Below are 19,830 nucleotides of genomic sequence, written 5' to 3'. Positions count from 1 at the left end.
TCCCTGGGGGCTTGTGGTTGATGTCTTTCTGTCCCTCTGTCTATCAGACATGTCTGTCGCTTGGGCTGGTCTGGTGTTGGAGCAGGGTCTGAGATCTGTTGCTCTATTTCGTCCTCGGAGCTTTCAAGGTACAGTAAGCCTTTTTGAGGTTTCTCCTTTCTCCACATTCAAGATTTGTGGGAAGGACTTGCGGCTCTTAGATAATAGCCTGCGACATTATCCGCTGGTTAGTGGATACTTAACAATCTGAAGGATCCTATCTTCAGCTGCTTTCTACTTGCCCTGCAAGTATTTAAGATTCATAGTAATTTTTAGACCCTGCTCCAACACCAGACCAGCCCAAGCAACAGACATGACTGCTGTGTTTTTGCTTCAGGTGCTTGTTTGTCAGACCTATCTGAGTTTGCTGCACGAGGTTTCGTTCTGATTTTTTCGGTATACCTTTTTGCGACTAGGGGACCTTCGTCTTCAGTTGCTTTCTAGAGTGCGGTTGCATTGTGTTAGGGGAAGGAAGATCCTCTCTCTGTTGCAGACTCCCAGCCTTATCCCGTGGTTTCTGTATTTCTGGGGTCTGGGCGTTGCTTCCCCTTTTTTTCTATGAGACTGATTGGGTCTCTGTTAGCCTGACCTGGTTTCTCGGATTTTTGCTCTGTGTTTTTATTTAGGACTTGTTGGGCCCTTTTTCTCTTGTTAAGTGTATCCAGTCCACGGATCATCCATTACTTGTGGGATATATTCCCTTCCCAACAGGAAGTTGCAAGAGGATCACCCACAGCAGAGCTGCTATATAGCTCCTCCCCTCACATGTCATATCCAGTCATTCTCTTGCAACCCTCAACATAGATGGTCGTGAGAGGACTGTGGTGTTTTATACTTAGTTTATTCTTCAATCAAAAGTTTGTTATTTTTAAATGGCACCGGAGTGTGCTGTTTTTTCTCAGGCAGTATTTGGAAGAAGAATCTGCCTGCGTTTTCTATGATCTTAGCAGAAGTAACTAAGATCCACTTGCTGTTCTCACACATTCTGAGGAGTGAGGTAACTTCAGAAAGGGAATGGCGTGCAGGTTTTCCTGCAACTAAGGTATGTGCAGTAAAATATTTTTCTAAGGAATGGAATTGACTAAGAAAATGCTGCTGATACCGAAGTAATGTAAGTAAAGCCTTAAATGCAGTGAAAGCGACTGGTAATCAGGCCTTATTAATAAGAGATATATACTCTTTAAAAAAAATGTGTTTTAAAACGTTTGCTGGCATGTTTTAATCGTTTTTTAACGTTACATTTGGTGATAAAACTTATTGGGGCATAATTTTTCCACATGGCTGGCTTAATTTCTGCATAGAAACAGTTAACTGAGGCTTCCCACTGTTGTAATATGAGTGGGAGGGGCCTATTTTAGCGCTTTTTTGCGCAGTTAAAAATCAGACTCAGACTTCCTGCCTTCTTCCTGCATGATCCAGGACTTCTCTAGAGGGCTCAAAAAGGCTTCAAAAAGTCATATTGAGGGAGGGTAATCAGTCACAGCAGAGCTGTGACAGTGTGTTTGACTGTTTTAAAAAAACGTTTTTCTCTATTGTTTATCCGTTTTGGGTATTAAGGGGTTAATCATCCATTTGCAAGTGGGTGCAATGCTCTGCTAACTTAATACATTTACTGTGAAAATTTGGTTGGTATAACTGCTTTGGTTCATTGTTATTTCAACTTGAGACAGGTTTTGTGCTTCTTAAAGGCGCAGTAGCGTTTTTTATATTGCTTGTAAACTATTGTGAAGTGTTTTCAAGCTTGCCAGTCTATATTGCTAGTCTGTTTAAACATGTCTGACATAGATGAATCTACTTGTTCATTATGTTTGAAAGCCAGTGTGGAGCCCATAGAAATATGTGTACTAAATGTATTGATTTCACTTTAAATAATAAGGTCAGTCTTTATCTATAAAAGAATTATCACCAGACGACGAGGGGGGAAGTTATGCCGACTAACTCTCCCTCACGTGTCAGTACCTTCGCCTCCCGCTCAGGGGGCGCATGCTATTATGGCGCCAAGTACATCAGAGACGCCCATAGCAATTACTTTACAGGACATGGCTACAATCATGAATAATACCGTGTCAGAAGTATTATCTAGATTGCCAGAATTGAGAGGCAAGCGCGATAGCTCTGGGATTAGGAGAGATGCAGAGTGCGCTGGTGCTGTAAGAGCCATGTCTGATACTGCGTCACAGGTTTGCAGAACATGAGGACGGAGAGCTTCATTCTGTGGGTGACGGATCTGATCCGGGGGAAACCTGATTCAGAGATCTCTAATTTTAAATTTAAGCTTTGAGAACCTCCGTGTATTGCTTGGGGAGGTTTTAGCTGCTCTGAACGACTGTAACACAGTTGCATTTCCAGAGAAATTGTGTAGGCTGGATAGATACTATGCGGTACCGGTGTGTACTGATGTTTTCCCTATACCTAAAAGGCTTACAGAAATTATTAGCAAGGAGTGGGATAGACCCGGTGTGCCCTTTTCCCCACCTCCTATATTTAGAAAAATGTTTCCAATACACGCCACTACATGGGACTATGGCAGACGGGTCCCTAAGGTGGAGGGAGCAGTTTCTACTTTAGCAAAGCGTACCACTATCCCGGTTGAGGATAGTTGTGCTTTTTCGGATCCAATGGATAAAAAAATTAGGTTACCTTAAGAAAATGTTTTGTTCAACAAGGTTTATCCTGCAGCCCCTTGCATGCATTGCGCCTGTCACTGCTGCTGCGGCATTCTGGTTTGAGTCTCTGGAAGAGGCCATTCACACAGCTCCATTGGATGAAATTATGGACAAGCTTAAATTACTTAAGCTAGCTAACTCATTTGTTTCTGATGCCATTGTACATTTGACTAACTAACGGCTAAGAACTCCGGATTCGCCATCCAGGCGCGGAGGGCGCTATGGCTTAAATCCTGGTCAGCTGACGTGACTTCTAAATCTAAATTACTTATATTCCTTTCAAGGGGCAGACCTTATTCGGGCCCGGCTTGAAGCAATTATTGCTGGTCATTACTGGAGGTAAGGGGCATACCCTTCCTCAGGACAGGCCAAATCAAAGGCCAAACAGTCTAATTTTCGTGCCTTTTCGAAATTTCAAGGCAGGTGCAGCATCAACTTCCTCGCTCCAAAACAGGAAGGAACTGTTGCTCATTTCAGACAGGCCTGGAAACCTAACCAGTCCTGGAACAAGGGCAAGCAGGCCAGAAAACCTGCTACTGCCCCCAAGACAGCATGAAGGAACGGCCCCTATCTGGAACGGATCTAGTGGGGGGCAGACTTTCTCTCTTCGCCCAGGAGTGGGCAAGAGATGTCCAGAATCCCTGGGCCTTGGAGATCATATCTCAGGGATATCTTCTGGACTTCAAGGCTTCTCCTCCACAAGGGAGATTTCATCTTTCAAGGTTATCAGAAAACCAAATAAAGAAAGAGGCATTCCTACGCTGTGTACAAGACCTCCTAGTAATGGGGGTGATCCTCCCAGTTCTGCGGACGGAACAAGGGCAGGGATTTTATTCAAATCTGTTCGTGGTTCCCAAGAAAGAGGGTACCTTCAGACCAATTTTGGACCTAAAGATCTTAAACAAATTCCTAAGAGTTCCATCATTCAAAATGGAAAATATACGGACCATCCTGCCCATGAACCAAGAGGGTCAATACATGACCACAGTGGACTTAAAGGATGCCTACCTTCACATACCGATTCACAAAGATCATCATCGGTTCCTAAGATTTGCCTTTCTAGACAGGCATTACCAATTTGTAGCTCTCCCCTTCGGGTTGGCTACGGCCCTGAGAATCTTTACAAAGGTTCTGGGCTCACTTCTGGCGGTTCTAAGACCGCGAGGCATAGCGGTGGCTCCGTATCTAGACGACATCCTGATACAGGCGTCAAGCTTTCAAATTGCCAAGTCTCATACAGAGATAGTTCTGGCATTTCTGAGGTCGCATGGGTGGAAGGTGAACGTGAAAAAGAGTTCTCTATCACCACTCACAAGAGTCTCCTCCTAGGGACTCTGATAGATTCTGTAGAAATGAAAGGCCAGGTTATCAAAAACTTTTAAATGCATGCCGTTGTCCTTCATTCCATTCCACGCCTGTCAGTGGCTCAGTGCATGGAAGTAATCGGCTTAATGGTAGGCAATGGACATAGTGCCATTTGCGCGCCTGCATCTCAGACCGCTGCAATTGTGGCATGCTGGGTCAGTGGAATGGGGATTACTCAGATTTGTCCCCCCCTACTAAATCTGGATCAAGAGACCAGAGATTCTCTTCTCTGGTAGCTATCTCGGGTCCATCTGTCCAAGGGTATGACCTTTCGCAGGCCAGATTGGACGATTGTAACAACAGATGCCAAGCCTTCTAGGCTGGGGCGCAGTCTGGAATTCCCTGAAGGCTCAGGGATCGTGGACTCAGGAGGAGAAACTCCTCCCAATAAATATTCTGGAGTTAAGAGCAATATTCAATGCTCTTCTGGCTTGGCCTCAGTTAGCAACACTGAGGTTCATCAGATTTCAGTCGGACAACATCACGACTGTGGCTTACATCAACCATCAAGGGGGAACCAGGAGCTCCCTAGCGATGTTAGAAGTCTCCAAGATAATTCTCTGGGCAGAGTCTCACTCTTGCCACTTGTCAGCGATCCACATCCCAGGCGTGGAGAACTGGGAGGCGGATCTTCTAAGTCGTCAGACTTTTCATCGGGGGAGTGGGAACTCCATCCGGAGGTGTTTGCTCAACTGGTCCATCGTTGGGGCCAAACCAGAACTGGATCTCATGGCGTCTCGCCAGAACGCCAAACTTCCTCGTTACGGATCCAGGTCCAGGGACCCGGGAGCGACGGCTGATAGATGCTCTAGCAGCTCCTTGGTTCTTCAACATGGCTTATGTGTTTCCACCGTTTCCTCTGCTGCCTCGACTGATTGCCAAGGTCAAACAGGAGAGAGCATCAGTGATTCTGATAGCGCCTGCGTGGCCACGCAGGACCTGGTATGCAGACCTAGTGGACATGTCGTCCTGTCCACCATGGACTCTACCTCTGAGACAAGACCTTCTAATACAAGGTCCTTTCAATCATCCTAATCTAATTTCTCTGAGACTGACTGCATGGAGATTGAACAGCTTGATCCTATCAAGCGTGGCTTCTCAGAGTCAGTTATTGATACCTTAATACAGGCACGAAAGCCTGTTACCAGGAAAATCTACCATAAGATATGGCATAAATACCTGTATTGGTGCGAATCCAAGAGTTACTCATGGAGTAAGGTTAGGATCCTAGGATATTGTCCTTTCTCCAAGAGGGTTTGGAAAAAGGCTTATCAGCTAGTTTGTTAAAGGGACAGATTTCTGCTCTGTCTATCTTTTGCACAAGCGTCTGGCAGAAGTTCCAGACGTCCAGCGCTTTTTGTCAGGCTTTGGCTAGGATTAAGCCTGTGTTTAAAACTGTTGCTCCTCCGTGGAGCTTAAACTTGGTTCTTAAAGTTCTTCAAGGTGTTCCGTTTGAACCCCTTCATTCCATTGATATTAAACTTTTATCTTGGAAAGTTCTGTTTTTGATGGCTATTTCCTCGGCTCGAAGAGTCTCTGAGTTATCTGCCTTACATTGTGATTCTCCTTATCTGATTTTTCATTCAGACAAGGTAGTTCTGCGTACTAAACCTGGGTTTTTACCTAAGGTGGTTTCTAACAGGAATATCAATCAAGAGATTGTTGTTCCATCATTGTGTCCTAATCCTTCTTCAAAGAAGGAACGTCTTTTGCATAATCTGGACGTAGTCCGTGCCTGAAGTTCTATCTACAGGCAACTAAAGATTTTCGTCAAACTTCTTCCCTGTTTGTCGTTTATTCTGGACAGAGGAGAGGTCAAAAGCTTCGGCAACCTCTCTCTCTTTTTGGCTTCGTAGCATAATACGATTAGCCTATGAGACTGCTGGACAGCAGCCTCCTGAAAGAATTACAGCTCATTCTACTAGAGCTGTGGCTTCCACTGGGCCTTTAAGAATGAGGCTTCTGTTGAACAGATTTGCAAGGCTGCAACTTGGTCTTCGCTTCACACCTTTTCAAAATTTTACAAATTTGACACTTTTGCTTCTTCGGAGGCTGTTTTTGGGAGAAAGGTTCTACAGGCAGTGGTTCCCTTCGTTTAAAGTTCCTGCCTTGTCCCTCCCATCATCCGTGTACTTTAGCTTTGGTATTGGTATCCCATAAGTAATGGATGACCCGTGGACTGACCACACTTAACAAGAGAAAACATAATTTATGCTTACCTGATAAATTTATTTCTCTTTGTAGTGTAGTTCAGTCCACGGCCCGCCCTGTCTTTTTAGAGGCAGTTCTAAATTTTAATTAAAACTCCAGTCACCACTGCACCCTATAGGTTTCTCCTTTCTCGTCTTGTTTCGGTCAAATGACTGGATATGACATGTGAGGGGAGGAGCTATATAGCAGCTCTGCTTGGGTGATCCTCTTGCAACTTCCTGTTGGGAAGGAGAATATATCCCATAAGTAATGGATGACCCGTGGACTGAATACACTTCAAGAGAAATAAATTTATCAGGTAAGCATAAATTATGTTTTTTCTGGAGTTCCTTATGCTAGCTGGAGGCTAGCTCAGCATACTAATGCACTGTGGCTACTCTGCACTGTAGCAAACTGAGGGTTGCAAGTTCGATCCCGACGAGGTCTACTCAGCCTTTCCTCCTTTCGAGGTTGATAAAATGAGTGGCGCCTTGAGTTCCTTAAGGGGGATTAGCCGCGCTTTACAAGTACAATCATGTTTTCTCCATGCCTTTTCTTCTTTGTGGAAGAATATGGTAGTTTTGAATATGGTGTGTTGTTTGGAGCCTGACTGCTGGGGACGGTGTCTCTTGGAGGCTGTTGAATCAGTCGAGTCTAGTTCCTGCGGTCTCTAGCAAGGGTGTGGACTATCTGCGGGTCAGTGTCCTTGGGCCTTTTCCCTTTTTTCAAAGTTGTTCTCGGTTTTAGACGAAGCAGGATTTTGTTGGGTAGGGGTTTTCAGGCCAGGTGCCCTCAGAATGGGCCGCCTCTTGTACCCTCCCGTTTTTGCATTCAGTGTCCTCTATAGCTTGGGTATTGTTTTCCCAAAAGTAATGACTTGCTGTGGACTCTTTCCATTTATGAAGAAAATCTTAAATGATGCTTGCCTGATAATTTTCTTTTATTCAGATGGAGAGAGTCCACAGCTCCCCGCCCGTATTTTTTTCTGTGGGGCGTCTGTTATTTTTGTTCTTCTTCTGGCACCTTTTCACCCTGATGTTTCTTCTATTGTTCCTTGTTCCTCTGCAGAATGACTGGAGGATGAGGGAAGTGGGAGGAGCATTTAAGCCATCGGCTGGGGTGTCTTTGCCTCCTCCTGGTGGCCAGGTACTAAATTCCCAAAAGTAATGAATGCAGCTGTGCACTCTTTCCATCTGAAGAAAAGAAAATTATCAGGTAAGCATAATTTAAGTTTTTACTCCTTGTCAGAAATGTTTCTTTTTATAAAAACCTTTTTAACAAAGAGTTTTGCAAATTTTGCTAATCCATATACTTGGTTCGTTTAGCTCCAGTACTAAATTTTACTTTTGACTTTTATGTCTTTTTATTCATATGAAGTTTACATTACCTTTTTTCAACTATTAGTTTTTATCTTTTCATTTTCACTTGGCAGCGTCTGTGAGCTCCATGTCAGAAGTACATTCACCACCAAATATTGGGTTAAGACGTAGTGGGCAAATTGAGGGTGTTCGACAGATGCATAGCAATGCACCGAGAAGTGAAATGGCCACTGAGAGAGATCTTGTGGCTTGGAGTAGAAGAGTTGTAGTGCCAGAACTCCCTGCAGGGGTATCCAGGTAAAGTTTTTTTTTATTATTTTCCTCAATTGATAAATAAATAAACCATGTTCAAAGAAGTTGAAAACACTTTGAGTTTGGGTTCAAGTCACGGATGTTTCACAGGCACATGTCCTTCACACACAATGCATTTTCATTTTGTACTTTAGCAGCCAATAATTTTAACCTTTTTTCTTTACCATTATTATTTTATTTTATGTTAAGAATCACAAAACCGCCGTGAAATTTGCTTAGCAAATCTGACTTAAAGTGATGGTAAAGTTCATTGCTCTGCACAATAGCATTAGAAGAGGTATCATCAAAAATAAACATCACTTTCATTCATGATTTTTTTTTTTTTTAAAACTGCCAAATTAACCTCTTATTGCCGATACTGGCAATGCCGGTCATTGTATTTGGGATGCCACTCCTCCACCCACCGCCAATGTCCTTTTTTTTTTTATTTTCATGACATTTGTATATTATATCCAATTGATCTCCCGGGCCGTTAGGTGCTCAACCCTCCAGAAAAAAACGTCATTCGGAAGTAATGTGCATGTCCTTCATTTCACCCTGATCGAAGTGCACATGAATGACTACATAGATAGCGGGTGGGACTGCTCTTACGTCACAGGCAGTTTAAAGACGAAACTTTAATTGGATGGAGGGTAAGGGCAGGTTAATACTTAGATATAAAATATCATTTTAAAAGCTTAGGGATAATTTGAGAAAAAAATAAATAAATTAAGCAGCTATAGTATATATCATATTGGTAACCTAATGAGCTATTACAGAAAGCTCATATTTTACCATCACTTTAAGGTAAATCATTGTGCAGTCACCTTTTGAATAAGTGTAAATAATTGAAAACTAAATTGATTTTCACTAGCTGTTAATTATGATAATAACGTTCATGATTCACAGTGGTTTGCTTGTAACTAAGATCCTTCTCAAGGTCTCAACTTTCTGTGGAGTTAGATAATTTTCGTTTTGCATTTTTATGCCCCTTTTAGAAAGTTTTTCCAATATTATTTATTTATTTTACCTATTATAAACATTAGATGACAACACAGACTTAAATTCCTGCAATAGAGCAAAGAATTTCTGGAAAGATAGATTGTCCAGTTGATAACGGCATTGTTGCACACCACCTAATTAGCGTGTTGAAGCTGGGCTTGAGTGGTTTTTCTTACCAAAAGCTTTTATACACATGGATTTTTTTAATTTATTGCCTTTTTGTACCTCATGTCTGCATTAGCAAGACAGATGTTTCCTCTGCTGAACTACAAGCCTGTATGAGCAATTAAAATTAGTTGTATTGTCTGACTTGGCATGCTATTGTGGTTCTATTTAGTTTTCTTTCATACAAGTGGTGAGAGTCACAATCCATTACTTCTGAAAAGCTACCTCTTCCTACCACTAGGAGGAGGCAAATATTCCCAAACCACAAGAGCTCTATAAAACCCCTCCCACCTTACACGGTACCTCAGTCTTGTCTTTGCGTCCGCTGACGGAAGGTGAAGAATGGAGATTGTGGCATATGATTCTTCAATGAGAGGAGGGGCTTTTCAGTCTCTGGTTGGCCTGTTTTCCCCTCAGAGTACAGTGGCTTGTCAGAGGGATGTATATGGGGTATGGTTAGTTTTGCTCTCATTTCCACCTCATTGGAAAGTTTTTCACTAACCTTCCATTGTGGTCGCAGGGGACCTTTTCTTTGCCTACAATATACTCCCATTCCATAACTCTCTCTAATATGTTTACAGTACTGGTTTGGCTTTCTACTGGTTGTTTTCTGGAAGATCAGTGTTTATTGGTAAGTATCATATTCCTTATTTATATGACACTCAGTATCCTTGATTGGGCAATTTATAATTATATATATATATATATATATATATTATATATATATATATATATATATATATTTTTTTCTTTTTTTTCTTTCATGTAAATTAGCAAGAGTCCATGAGCTAGTGACGTATGGGATATACATTCCTACCAGGAGGGGCAAAGTTTCCCAAACCTCAAAATGCCCTATAAATACACCCCCTCACCACACCCACAAATCAGTTTTACAAACTTTGCCTCCTGTGGAGGTGGTGAAGGAAGTTTGTGCTAGATTCTACGTTGATATGCGCTCCGCAGCAGGTTGGAGCCCGGTTTTCCTCTCAGCATGCAGTGAATGTCAGAGGGATGTGAAGAGAGTATTGCCTATTTGAATTCAATGATCTCCTTCTACGGGGTCTATTTCATAGGTTTTCTGTTATCGGTCGTAGAGATTCATCTCTTACCTCCCTTTTCAGATTGACGATATACTCTTATATACCATTACCTCTACTGATTCTCGTTTCAGTACTGGTTTGGCTTTCCTGGGGTAAGTAAGTCTTATTTTTGTGACACTCTAAGCTATGGTTGGGCACTTTTATATAAAGTTCTAAATAATTGTGTTTAAACATTTATTTGCCTTGATTCAGGGATGTTCAACAATTCCTTATTTCAGACAGTCAGTTTCATTATTTGGGATAATGCATTTGAATAATCAATTTTTTTCTTACCTTAAAATTTGACTTTTTTCCCTGTGGGCTGTTAGGCTTGCGGGGGCTGAAAATGCTTCATTTTATTGCGTCATTCTTGGCGCGGACTTTTTTGGCGCAAAAAATTATTTGTTATTTCCGGCGTCGTTCTTGTCACCGGAAGTTGCGTGATTTTTTTACGTTTTTGCGCCAAAAGTGTCGGCGTTACCGAATGTGGCGTCATTTTTGGCGCCAAAAGCATTTAGGCGCCAAATAATGTGGGCGTCTTTTTTGGTAGCTAAAAAATATGGGCGTCATTATTGTATCCACATTATTTAAGTCTCATTGTTTATTTGCTTCTGGTTGCTAGAAGCTTGTTCACTGGCATTTTTTCCCATTCCTGAAACTGTCATTTAAGGAATTTGATCAATTTTGCTTTATATGTTGTTTTTTCTATTACATATTGCAAGATTTCTCAGATTGACCCTGAATCAGAAGATACGTCTGGAAAATCGCTGCCTGATGTTGGATCTACCAAAGTTAAGTGTATTTGCTGTAAACTTGTGGTATCTGTTCCTCCAGCTGTTGTTTGTAATGAATGTCATGACAAACTTGTTAATGCAGATAATATTTCCTTTAGTAATGTTACATTACCTGTTGCTGTTCCATCAACATCTAATACTCAGAGTGTTCCTGTTAGCATAAGAGATTTCGTTTCTAAATCCATTAAGAAGGCTATGTCTGTTATTCCTCCTTCTAGCAAACGGAAAAGGTCTTTTAAAACTTCTCATTTTTCAGATGAATTTTTAAATGAACATCATCATTCTGATTCTGATAATGTTTCCTCTGGTTCAGAGGATTCAGTTTCAGAGGTTGATGCTGATAAATCTTCATATTTATTCAAAATGGAATTTATTCGTTCTTTACTTAAAGAAGTCTTAATTGCATTAGAGATAGAGGAATCTGGTCCCCTTGATACTAAATCTAAACGTTTAAATAAGGTTTTTAAATCTCCTGTAGTTATTCCAGAAGTTTTTCCTGTCCCTGATGCTATTTCTGAAGTAATTTCCAGGGAATGGAATAATTTGGGTAATTCATTCACTCCTTCTAAACGTCTTAAGCAATTATATCCTGTGCCATCTGACAGATTAGAGTTTTGGGACAAAATCCCTAAGGTTGATGGGGCTATCTCTACTCTTGCTAAACGTACTACTATTCCTACGGCAGATAGTACTTCCTTTAAGGATCCTTTAGATAGGAAAATTGAATCCTTTCTAAGAAAAGCTTACTTATGTTCAGGTAATCTTCTTAGACCTGCTATATCTTTAGCGGATGTTGCTGCAGCTTCAACTTTTTGGTTGGAAGCTTTAGCGCAACTAGTATCAGATCATAATTCTCATAGCATTGTTAATCTTCTTCAACATGCTAATAATTTTATTTGTGATGCCATCTTTGATATCATCAGGGTTGATGTCAGGTATATGTCTCTAGCTATTTTAGCTAGAAGAGCTTTATGGCTTAAAACTTGGAATGCTGATATGTCTTCTAAGTCAACTTTGCTTTCCCTTTCTTTCCAGGGTAATAAATTATTTGGTTCACAGTTGGATTCTATTATTTCAACTGTTACTAGAGGGAAAGGAACTTTTTTACCACAGGATAAAAAATCTAAAGGTAAATTTAGGTCTTCCTTTCGTCACAATAAGGAACAAAAGCCTGATCCTTTCCCTACAGGAGCAGTATCAGTTTGGAAACCATCTCCAGTCTGGAATAAATCCAAGCCTTTTAGAAAGCCAAAGCCAGCTCCTAAGTCAACATGAAGGTGCGGCCCTCATTCCAGCTCAGCTGGAAGGGGGCAGATTACGATTTTTCAAAGAAATTTGGATCAATTCGATTCACAATCTTTGGATTCAGAACATTGTTTCACAAGGGTACAGAATAGGCTTCAAGATAAGGCCTCCTGCAAGAAGATTTTTTCTTTCCTGTGTCCCAGTAAATCCACTGAAGGCTCAAGCATTTCTGAAATGTGTTTCAGATCTAGTGTTGGCTGGGGTAATTATACCAGTTCCAGTTCTGGAACAGGGGCTGGGATTTTACTCAAATCTTTTCATTGTACCAAAGAAGGAGAATTCCTTCAGACCAGTTCTGGATTTAAAAATATTGAATCATTATGTAAGGATACCAACATTCAAGATGGTAAATATAAGGACTATTCTGCTTTTTGTTCATCAAGGGCATTATATGTCCACAATAGATTTACAGGATGCATATCTGCATATTCCGATTCATCCAGATCACTATCAGTTTCTGAGATTCTCTTTCCTCGACAAGCATTACCAGTTTGTGGCTCTGCCGTTTGGCCTAGCAACAGCTCTGAGGATTTTTACAAAGGTTCTCGGTGCCCTTCTCTCTGTAATCAGAGAACAGGGTATTGTGGTATTTCCTTATTTGGACGATATCTTGGTACTTGCTCAGTCTTCACATTTAGCAGAATCTCATACGAATCGACTTATATTGTTTCTTCGAGAACATGGTTGGAGGATCAATTTACCAAAAAGTTCATTGATTCCTCAGACAAGGGTAACCTTTTTAGGTTTCCAGATAGATTCAGTGTCCATGACTCTGTCTCTGACAGACAAGAGATGTCTAAAATTGGTTTCAGCTTGTCGAAACCTTCAGTCTCAATCATTCCCTTCGGTAGCCTTATGCATGGAAATTCTAGGTCTTATGACTGCTGCATCGGACGCGATTCCCTTTGCTCGTTTTCACATGCGACCTCTTCAGCTCTGTAATGCTGAACCAGTAGTGCAGGGATTATACAAAGATATCTCAATTAATATCTTTAAAAACCGATTGTACGACAATCTCTGACGTGGTGGACAGACCACCATCGTTTAGTTCAGGGGGGCTTCTTTTGTTCTTCCGACCTGGACTGTGATTTCAACAGATGCAAGTCTGACAGGTTGGGGAGCCGTTTGGGGGTCTCTGACAGCACAAGGGGTTTGGGAATCTCAGGGGGTGAGATTACCAATCAACATTTTGGAACTCCGTGCAATTTTCAGAGCTCTTCAGTCATGGCCTCTTCTAAAGAGAGAGTCGTTCATTTGTTTTCAGACTGACAATGTCACAACCGTGGCATATGTCAATCATCAAGGAGGGACTCACAGTCCTCTGGCTATGAAAGAAGTATCTCGAATACTGGTATGGGCGGAATCCAGCTCCTGTCTAATTTCTGCGGTTCATATCCCAGGTATAGACAATTGGGAAGCGGATTATCTCAGTCGCCAAACGTTACATCCGGTGCGAATGGTCTCTTCACCCAGAGGTATTTCTTCAGATTGTTCAAATATGGGGACTTCCAGAAATAGATCTGATGGCTTCTCATCTAAACAAGAAGCTTCCCAGGTATCTGTCCAGATCCAGGGATCCTCAAGCGGAGGCAGTGGATGCATTGTCACTTCCTTGGAAGTATCCTGCCTATATCTTTCCGCCTCTAGTTCTTCTTCCAAGTGTGATTTCTAAGATTCTAAAGGAGTGCTCGTTTGTTTTGCTGGTGGCTCCAGCATGGCCTCACAGGTTTTGGTATGCGGATCTTGTCCGGATGGCCACTTGCCAACCGTGGACTCTTCGTTAAGACCAGACCTTCTATCGCAAGGTCCTTTTTTCCATCAGGATCTCAAATCCTTAAATTTGAAGGTATGGAGATTGAACGCTTGATTCTCAGTCATAGAGGTTTCTCTGATTCTGTGATTAATACTATGTTACAGGCTCGTAAATCTGTATCTAGGAAGATATATTATTGAGTCTGGAAGATATACATTTCTTGGTGTTTTTCTCATCATTTTTCTTGGCATTCTTTTAGAATTCCTAGAATTTTACAGTTTCTTCAAGGATGGTTTGGATAAAGGTTTGTCTGGCAAGTTCCTTGAAAGGACAAATCTCTGCTCTTTCTGTTCTTTTTTCACAGAAAGATTGCTAGTCTTCCTGATATTCATTGTTTTGTACAAGCTTTGGTTCATATAAAACCTGTCATTAAGTCAATCTCTCCTCCTTGGAGTTTGAATTTGGTTCTGGGGGCTCTTCAAGCTCCTCCGTTTGAACCTATGCATTCGCTGGACATTAAATTACTTTCTTGGAAAGTTTTGTTTCTTTTGGCCATCTCTTCTGCTAGAAGAGTTTCTGAATTATCTGCTCTTTCTTGTGAGTCTCCTTTTCCTGATTTTTCATCAGGATAAGGCGGGTGTTGCGAACTTCTTTTTAAATTTTTACCTAAGGTTGTGAATTCTAACAACATTTAGTAGAGAAATTGTGGTTTCTTCATTGTGTCCTAATCCTAAGAATTCTAAGGAAATGTCGTTTGCATTCTTTGGATGTAGTTAGAGCTTTGAAATATTATGTTGAAGCTACTAAGGATTTCCGAAAGACTTCTAGTCTATTTATCTTTTCCGGTTCTAGGAAAGGTCAGAAGGCTTCTGCCATTTCTTTGGCATCTTGGTTAAAATCTTTGATTCATCATGCTTATGTCGAGTCGGTGTAAAACTCCGCCTCAAAGGATTACAGCTCATTCTTACTAGGTCAGTTTCTACTTCCTGGGCGGTTTAGGAATGAATCTTCGGTTGATCAGATTTGCAAAGCAGCCACTTGGTCTTCTTTGCATACTTTTACTAAATTCTAACATTTTGATGTGTTTTCTCTTCTGAAGCAGTTTTTGGTAGAAAAGTACTTCAGGCAGCTGTTTCAGTTTGATTCTTCTGCTTATAATTTCAGTTTTTTTCATTATAAGATTTAAACTTTGTTTTGGGTGTGGATTTTTTTCAGCGGAATTGGCTGTCTTTATTTTATCCCTCCCTCTCTAGTGACTCTTGCGTGGAAGATCCACATCTTGGGTAGTCATTATCCCATACGTCACTAGCTCATGGACTCTTGCTAATTACATGAAAGAAAACATAATTTATGTAAGAACTTACCTGATAAAATTCATTTCTTTCATATTAGCAAGAGTCCATGAGGCCCACCCTTTTTTTGTGGTGGTTATGATTTTTTTGTATAAAGCACAATTATTCCAATTCCTTATTTTTTTATGCTTTCGCACTTTTTTCTTATCACCCCACTTCTTGGCCTATACGTTTAAACTTGATTTGTGGGTGTGGTGAGGGGTGTATTTATAGGCATTTTGAGGTTTGGGAAACTTTGCCCCTCCTGGTAGGAATGTATAATCCCATACGTCACCTACGCTCATGGACCTCTTGCTAAATGAAAGAAATGAATTATCAGGTAAGTTCTTACATAAATTATGTTTTTTTTTATTTTTTTAAATTTATTTTTTTAAAGAATAACAATTTTGGTTAGACTGTCCCTTAAGGACTAAATTTGATTTCTTGCCTAAAGTGTATCTCAGACAATATCAGTAGGGAAATTGTTGTTCTCTTATTTTGTGTACTAATCCCAAGAATTGCTTCAGAGAGATCTTTGCATAATTCTAGTTGTTGTTAGATCATTGAAATATTATATTAATACAAATAATTTCAGATACACTTCTAGTTTTAACTTTTCTGGTTCTAGGAAAGGACAATGAGTTTCTGTTGTTTTTTTTTTTGCCTCTTGGTTGAAAAGCTTTGATTCATAAGACTTACTTAGAGGTAGGTCAGTCTCCACCTAAACGGATTACGGTAATTCTACATCAGTTGCACTTCTTGTGCTTTCAAGATTGAGTCTTCAGTTGACCAAGGCAGCTAATTGGTCTTCTTTGCATACTTTTTAAATTCTACCATTTTGATGGGGGTTTTCTTTGTCTGAGGCAACCTTTTGGTAGGAAAGTCCTTGTCTCAGCTTAATTTTATTTTGCTGTTGATTACATTTTAAGTGCATTAAAAAAGTGCCCTTTTTGGGTTCTATTGGGGTTATAGATTGTTTTTCCAGTGCAAAAAAAAGATGTTTATTAAATCCCACCCTTTTTGTCTCAATACTTGTGGACTTCACAGCTTGGGTATTAGGAGTAATGGATCGTGGACTCTTACCACTTGTATGAAAGAAAACAATTTATGCAAAAAAAAAGCAAAAAGGAGGAGAGACAGACATGATTATTATTTTTATACACTGTTGCAATTCATAGCGAACAGAGGTGCAGACCCTCAAAATTAAATATAAATAAAAAATTAAATATTATTCAAAAGAAATAAAGATAAATCAGGATATAATCCTGATACAGAGAGGGAATTCAGCACTCTTTTAGTAAAATAATACAAGCTTTATTAGCCAATTGTAATACAAAAAGTACTAATATTACTGGGTAAAAAAAAAACACCTCTCCCAAACCTAGATCATACTAAAAACATATGCTAAGAAAACCGCTTCTCTTACGGTCCTGTGAAACAACAAATGTACCCGATTTTCAAGCTCTGCTTTTAACTTTAATTCTAGCTATAGGTTAAGCATATTATAATGTTAAAATGAGCTGTAAATAGACAATATACTTCCTCGGCTGAACTGAACACAACCAGTTGCATATATGCCACTCCTGATTTCCTCAATGCTTGTGTCTAGTTCAGAAATGGCAGAGTGTACTTTAATCCCACAAAGCAGTTAAACACATAGTGGAAAGCAAAAGAAAAATGCCCTGAAGCCCCACATAATTTTGCTATTGTACACTTATTTTCTTTTAAGTTTCACCTTAATTATCTGTTTGTTCTAATCTCTGGCTGGTGAAGTATTAAAAAGTAATAAATAAAAATATAAATATGGCAGTAAGAGTCCACCAAATCCATTCATTACCTGTGGGAAATACTAAACCTGGCTACTAGGAGGTGACAAAGACACCCCAAACAGAGCATTGAAATATCCCTCCCACTTCCACTACACTCCCAGTAGCTCTTTGCCTTGTTTCATGGAGGTAGGCAGAGAGAATGCTTTGTTGAAGATTCTGAGCCGTCTACCTCTCATGACTCGGCGTCCCATGAGATAACTACCCTTGCTACATTATCCACTCCACATGCAGTTCCCCGTAGCACAGCTAATCCTCCATCCGAGGGGACCTTCTTCCTGCTTACTTTGCCGCGCAGTTGCCAATGGTGGTGTCTGCGGCCCTCAGTGCATTACCTCGCTCTAACAAATGCAAGAGAAAGGTAAACATAACTCTCCTGACCCGGAGTCATCTAAATATCGGATTTAGCTATTATGTCCCAGTAATACGATGATGAGTTAACCTCTGTAGCTTCAGAGGGTGAACTTTCTGGGTCGAAGTCCTTAGCATCTAACCCTCCTTCTGTGAGAACCGTCCTTTAGATTTAAAATTGAGCACTTGCGTTTTTTTATTAAAGGAGGTTCTGTCTACGTTAGAGGCTCCAGAGGCCGCACTGCCTGAAGAACCTATGATACCTAAATTAGACAGAGTTTACGAAGACAGGAAAGTTCCTTTGACTTTTCCTGTGCCGGTTTAAGATGGTAAACATTATTAAAGGGACACTAAACCCAAATTTTTTCTTTCATAAATCCAATAAAGGATTAAATTTCTTTTTAAAGAAACGATGAGTAAACGGATTTCATCCTTACTTGTGGGATTACGCCTCCTGATCAGCAGGAGGAGGCAAAGAGCACCACAGCAGAGCTGTTAAATAGCTCCTCCCTTCCCTCCCACTCCAGTCATTCTCTTTGCCTACGTTAGTGATAGGAAGAGGTAAAGTGAGGTGCTAGATTAGATTCTTCAATCAAGAGTTTTATTTTTAAAGTAGTGCCAGAGTGTGCTGCTTTGTTTAGGGTGTAGCCTTAGTCCATATCAGTCTAAGTAGTGCTTTTGGTGGCTTTAAAGCAATGGGAACTTGTGGGACATAATCTCACTGCGCCTCCCATACATTTATGCTGCCCTAACCCTGAAAAATCTGAGGGATATTACTTAGTATTTTCTCCTCTTTCACAGGTCCATGTGAGGATTAGGACCTCGCAAACCTGGAGGCTGCCTTTGCTGTCGGGCGGCAGGATGAGGTAAGTGCTGACTTTTATTTCTGGGGACATGAAGAAGAAACTCAGAAGAAGTTGGGCACTTACTCTGTATTGGATTTATAAAGAAGCCCTTAATGGATGGGCACTTTATTTTATTTTACATAAACCTCTGATACCTAAGAGATTATGTGTGACAGCTAGTGCAGGCACTGGGCTCATAGGGCATGACGATGGTGGTAGTCACATCTCCCGGCAGTTACTTAAGAACCATGCTGTCCGGGAGATGACTGTACTAATATTCCCAAGGCGGGTTTAGTTTTACTATTGGACTCTGAGACACTTTTCTAATCTCCCGGCGGTTACATAAGAAACATGCCGACCTGGAGATTGATGTGCTGACATCACCTTAGGCGGGTGTACTATCTGGCCATTATACTTATTAGTCTCTGAGGTGCTGTATTTAATCTCCCGGCGGTTTCATAAGAAGCATTGCCGACCGGGAGATTACTGTGCTGCTATTGCCCTAGGCGGTTGTTATTACATTTATTTGTCTATTGTCATGTTTAGTCTCTGGGTACTTATCTCATCTCCCGGCGTTTACAAGCAGACTGGGAGATGAGTTTGTCAAGTTTTTTTGGTCTGTCTCGGGAATTGACATAGTGCGCCATAGAACAATATGGCGACCTGGAGAAGTTTTTTTGTTGTTACCGCCCACGACGGGCGGTCCTTGGTGGGGGGCGGTATGGCTTTGTTGCGCCTTTTTTTTTCCCCTTCTCTTCCGGAGCAGTTGCTGGTCCTATATGCAGACTCTATGCTGTATGTGTAATGAGACCGAAGACTGTCTTCCCTGTTGCGGATCAATGTGCTGCTCAAAGGAGATGTTTTTTTTCAGATAGGCACCTCAGCCTTTTTACTGCTGAGGGGTTTTTGGTAACTTACACAGCCTATTTAAGCTGTTCTGCCATATTTACAATAATAATAATTTAAAAAAAAAAAAAAAAGTTGATCTTTTAAAATGTAAAGTGACAGTACCGTTTTTTGTATGGGTACAGTTATTCACTGATTAAAGGATTTTTTTTGAGAGCTCTTGGTTTCTCTTGTCAATAAGGTATGGACAAGAGGCTATGCAGAGAGTTTTTATGTTACACAACATTTAACCACCAACTCTTTGGCTATTTCTTATGTATGTGAGGAATTTATTCCTTAGGACTAGTGTTTTGTTCTGAGACAACAGTTTTCAAGAGGTGGTTGTTCAGAAATTTAATTTCAATGTTTTTTTCATAAAATTTTCCCTTTTTGAAGTCCCAAAATTTTATTGCCCTAACATGCAGTGCCCTGCGCTTCCTCTATAGCTCATTTGAGTTACTTATTAGACTTCGCTTTTCTCAGGTGTTTTTGATGCGTTGTCTGCTTTCCCAATATTACAGGAAAGCGTTTGAGGTAGTACAGACTTTCAGCAGGAGAGGTTTCTACAACAGTGTAATTCCTCTTGTTGATGCTGAAATCGTATTTCTTTTTTTCTTTTTTTTT

At 40.6% G+C, this 19,830-nt stretch overlaps 1 protein-coding gene across 1 annotated transcript in view; it reads left to right on the top strand.

The window, feature by feature from the left end:
• The window catches only part of PHIP (pleckstrin homology domain interacting protein), a gene marked incomplete in the record, with an annotated part of 1,163,892 nt that overhangs the window by 667,792 nt on the left and 476,270 nt on the right, over positions 1 to 19,830 (top strand). Inside the window, 1 exon segment of the mRNA XM_053710468.1 lies at positions 7,693 to 7,876. Within this exon segment, the coding sequence (XP_053566443.1) occupies positions 7,693 to 7,876 (184 nt within the window).

Source organism: Bombina bombina, chromosome 4 (assembly GCF_027579735.1).
Source record: "Bombina bombina isolate aBomBom1 chromosome 4, aBomBom1.pri, whole genome shotgun sequence".
Lineage (NCBI taxonomy): Eukaryota > Metazoa > Chordata > Amphibia > Anura > Bombinatoridae > Bombina > Bombina bombina.
Note: the sequence above shows the minus strand (reverse complement) of the source record. Positions and strands in the feature narration are given on the sequence as shown.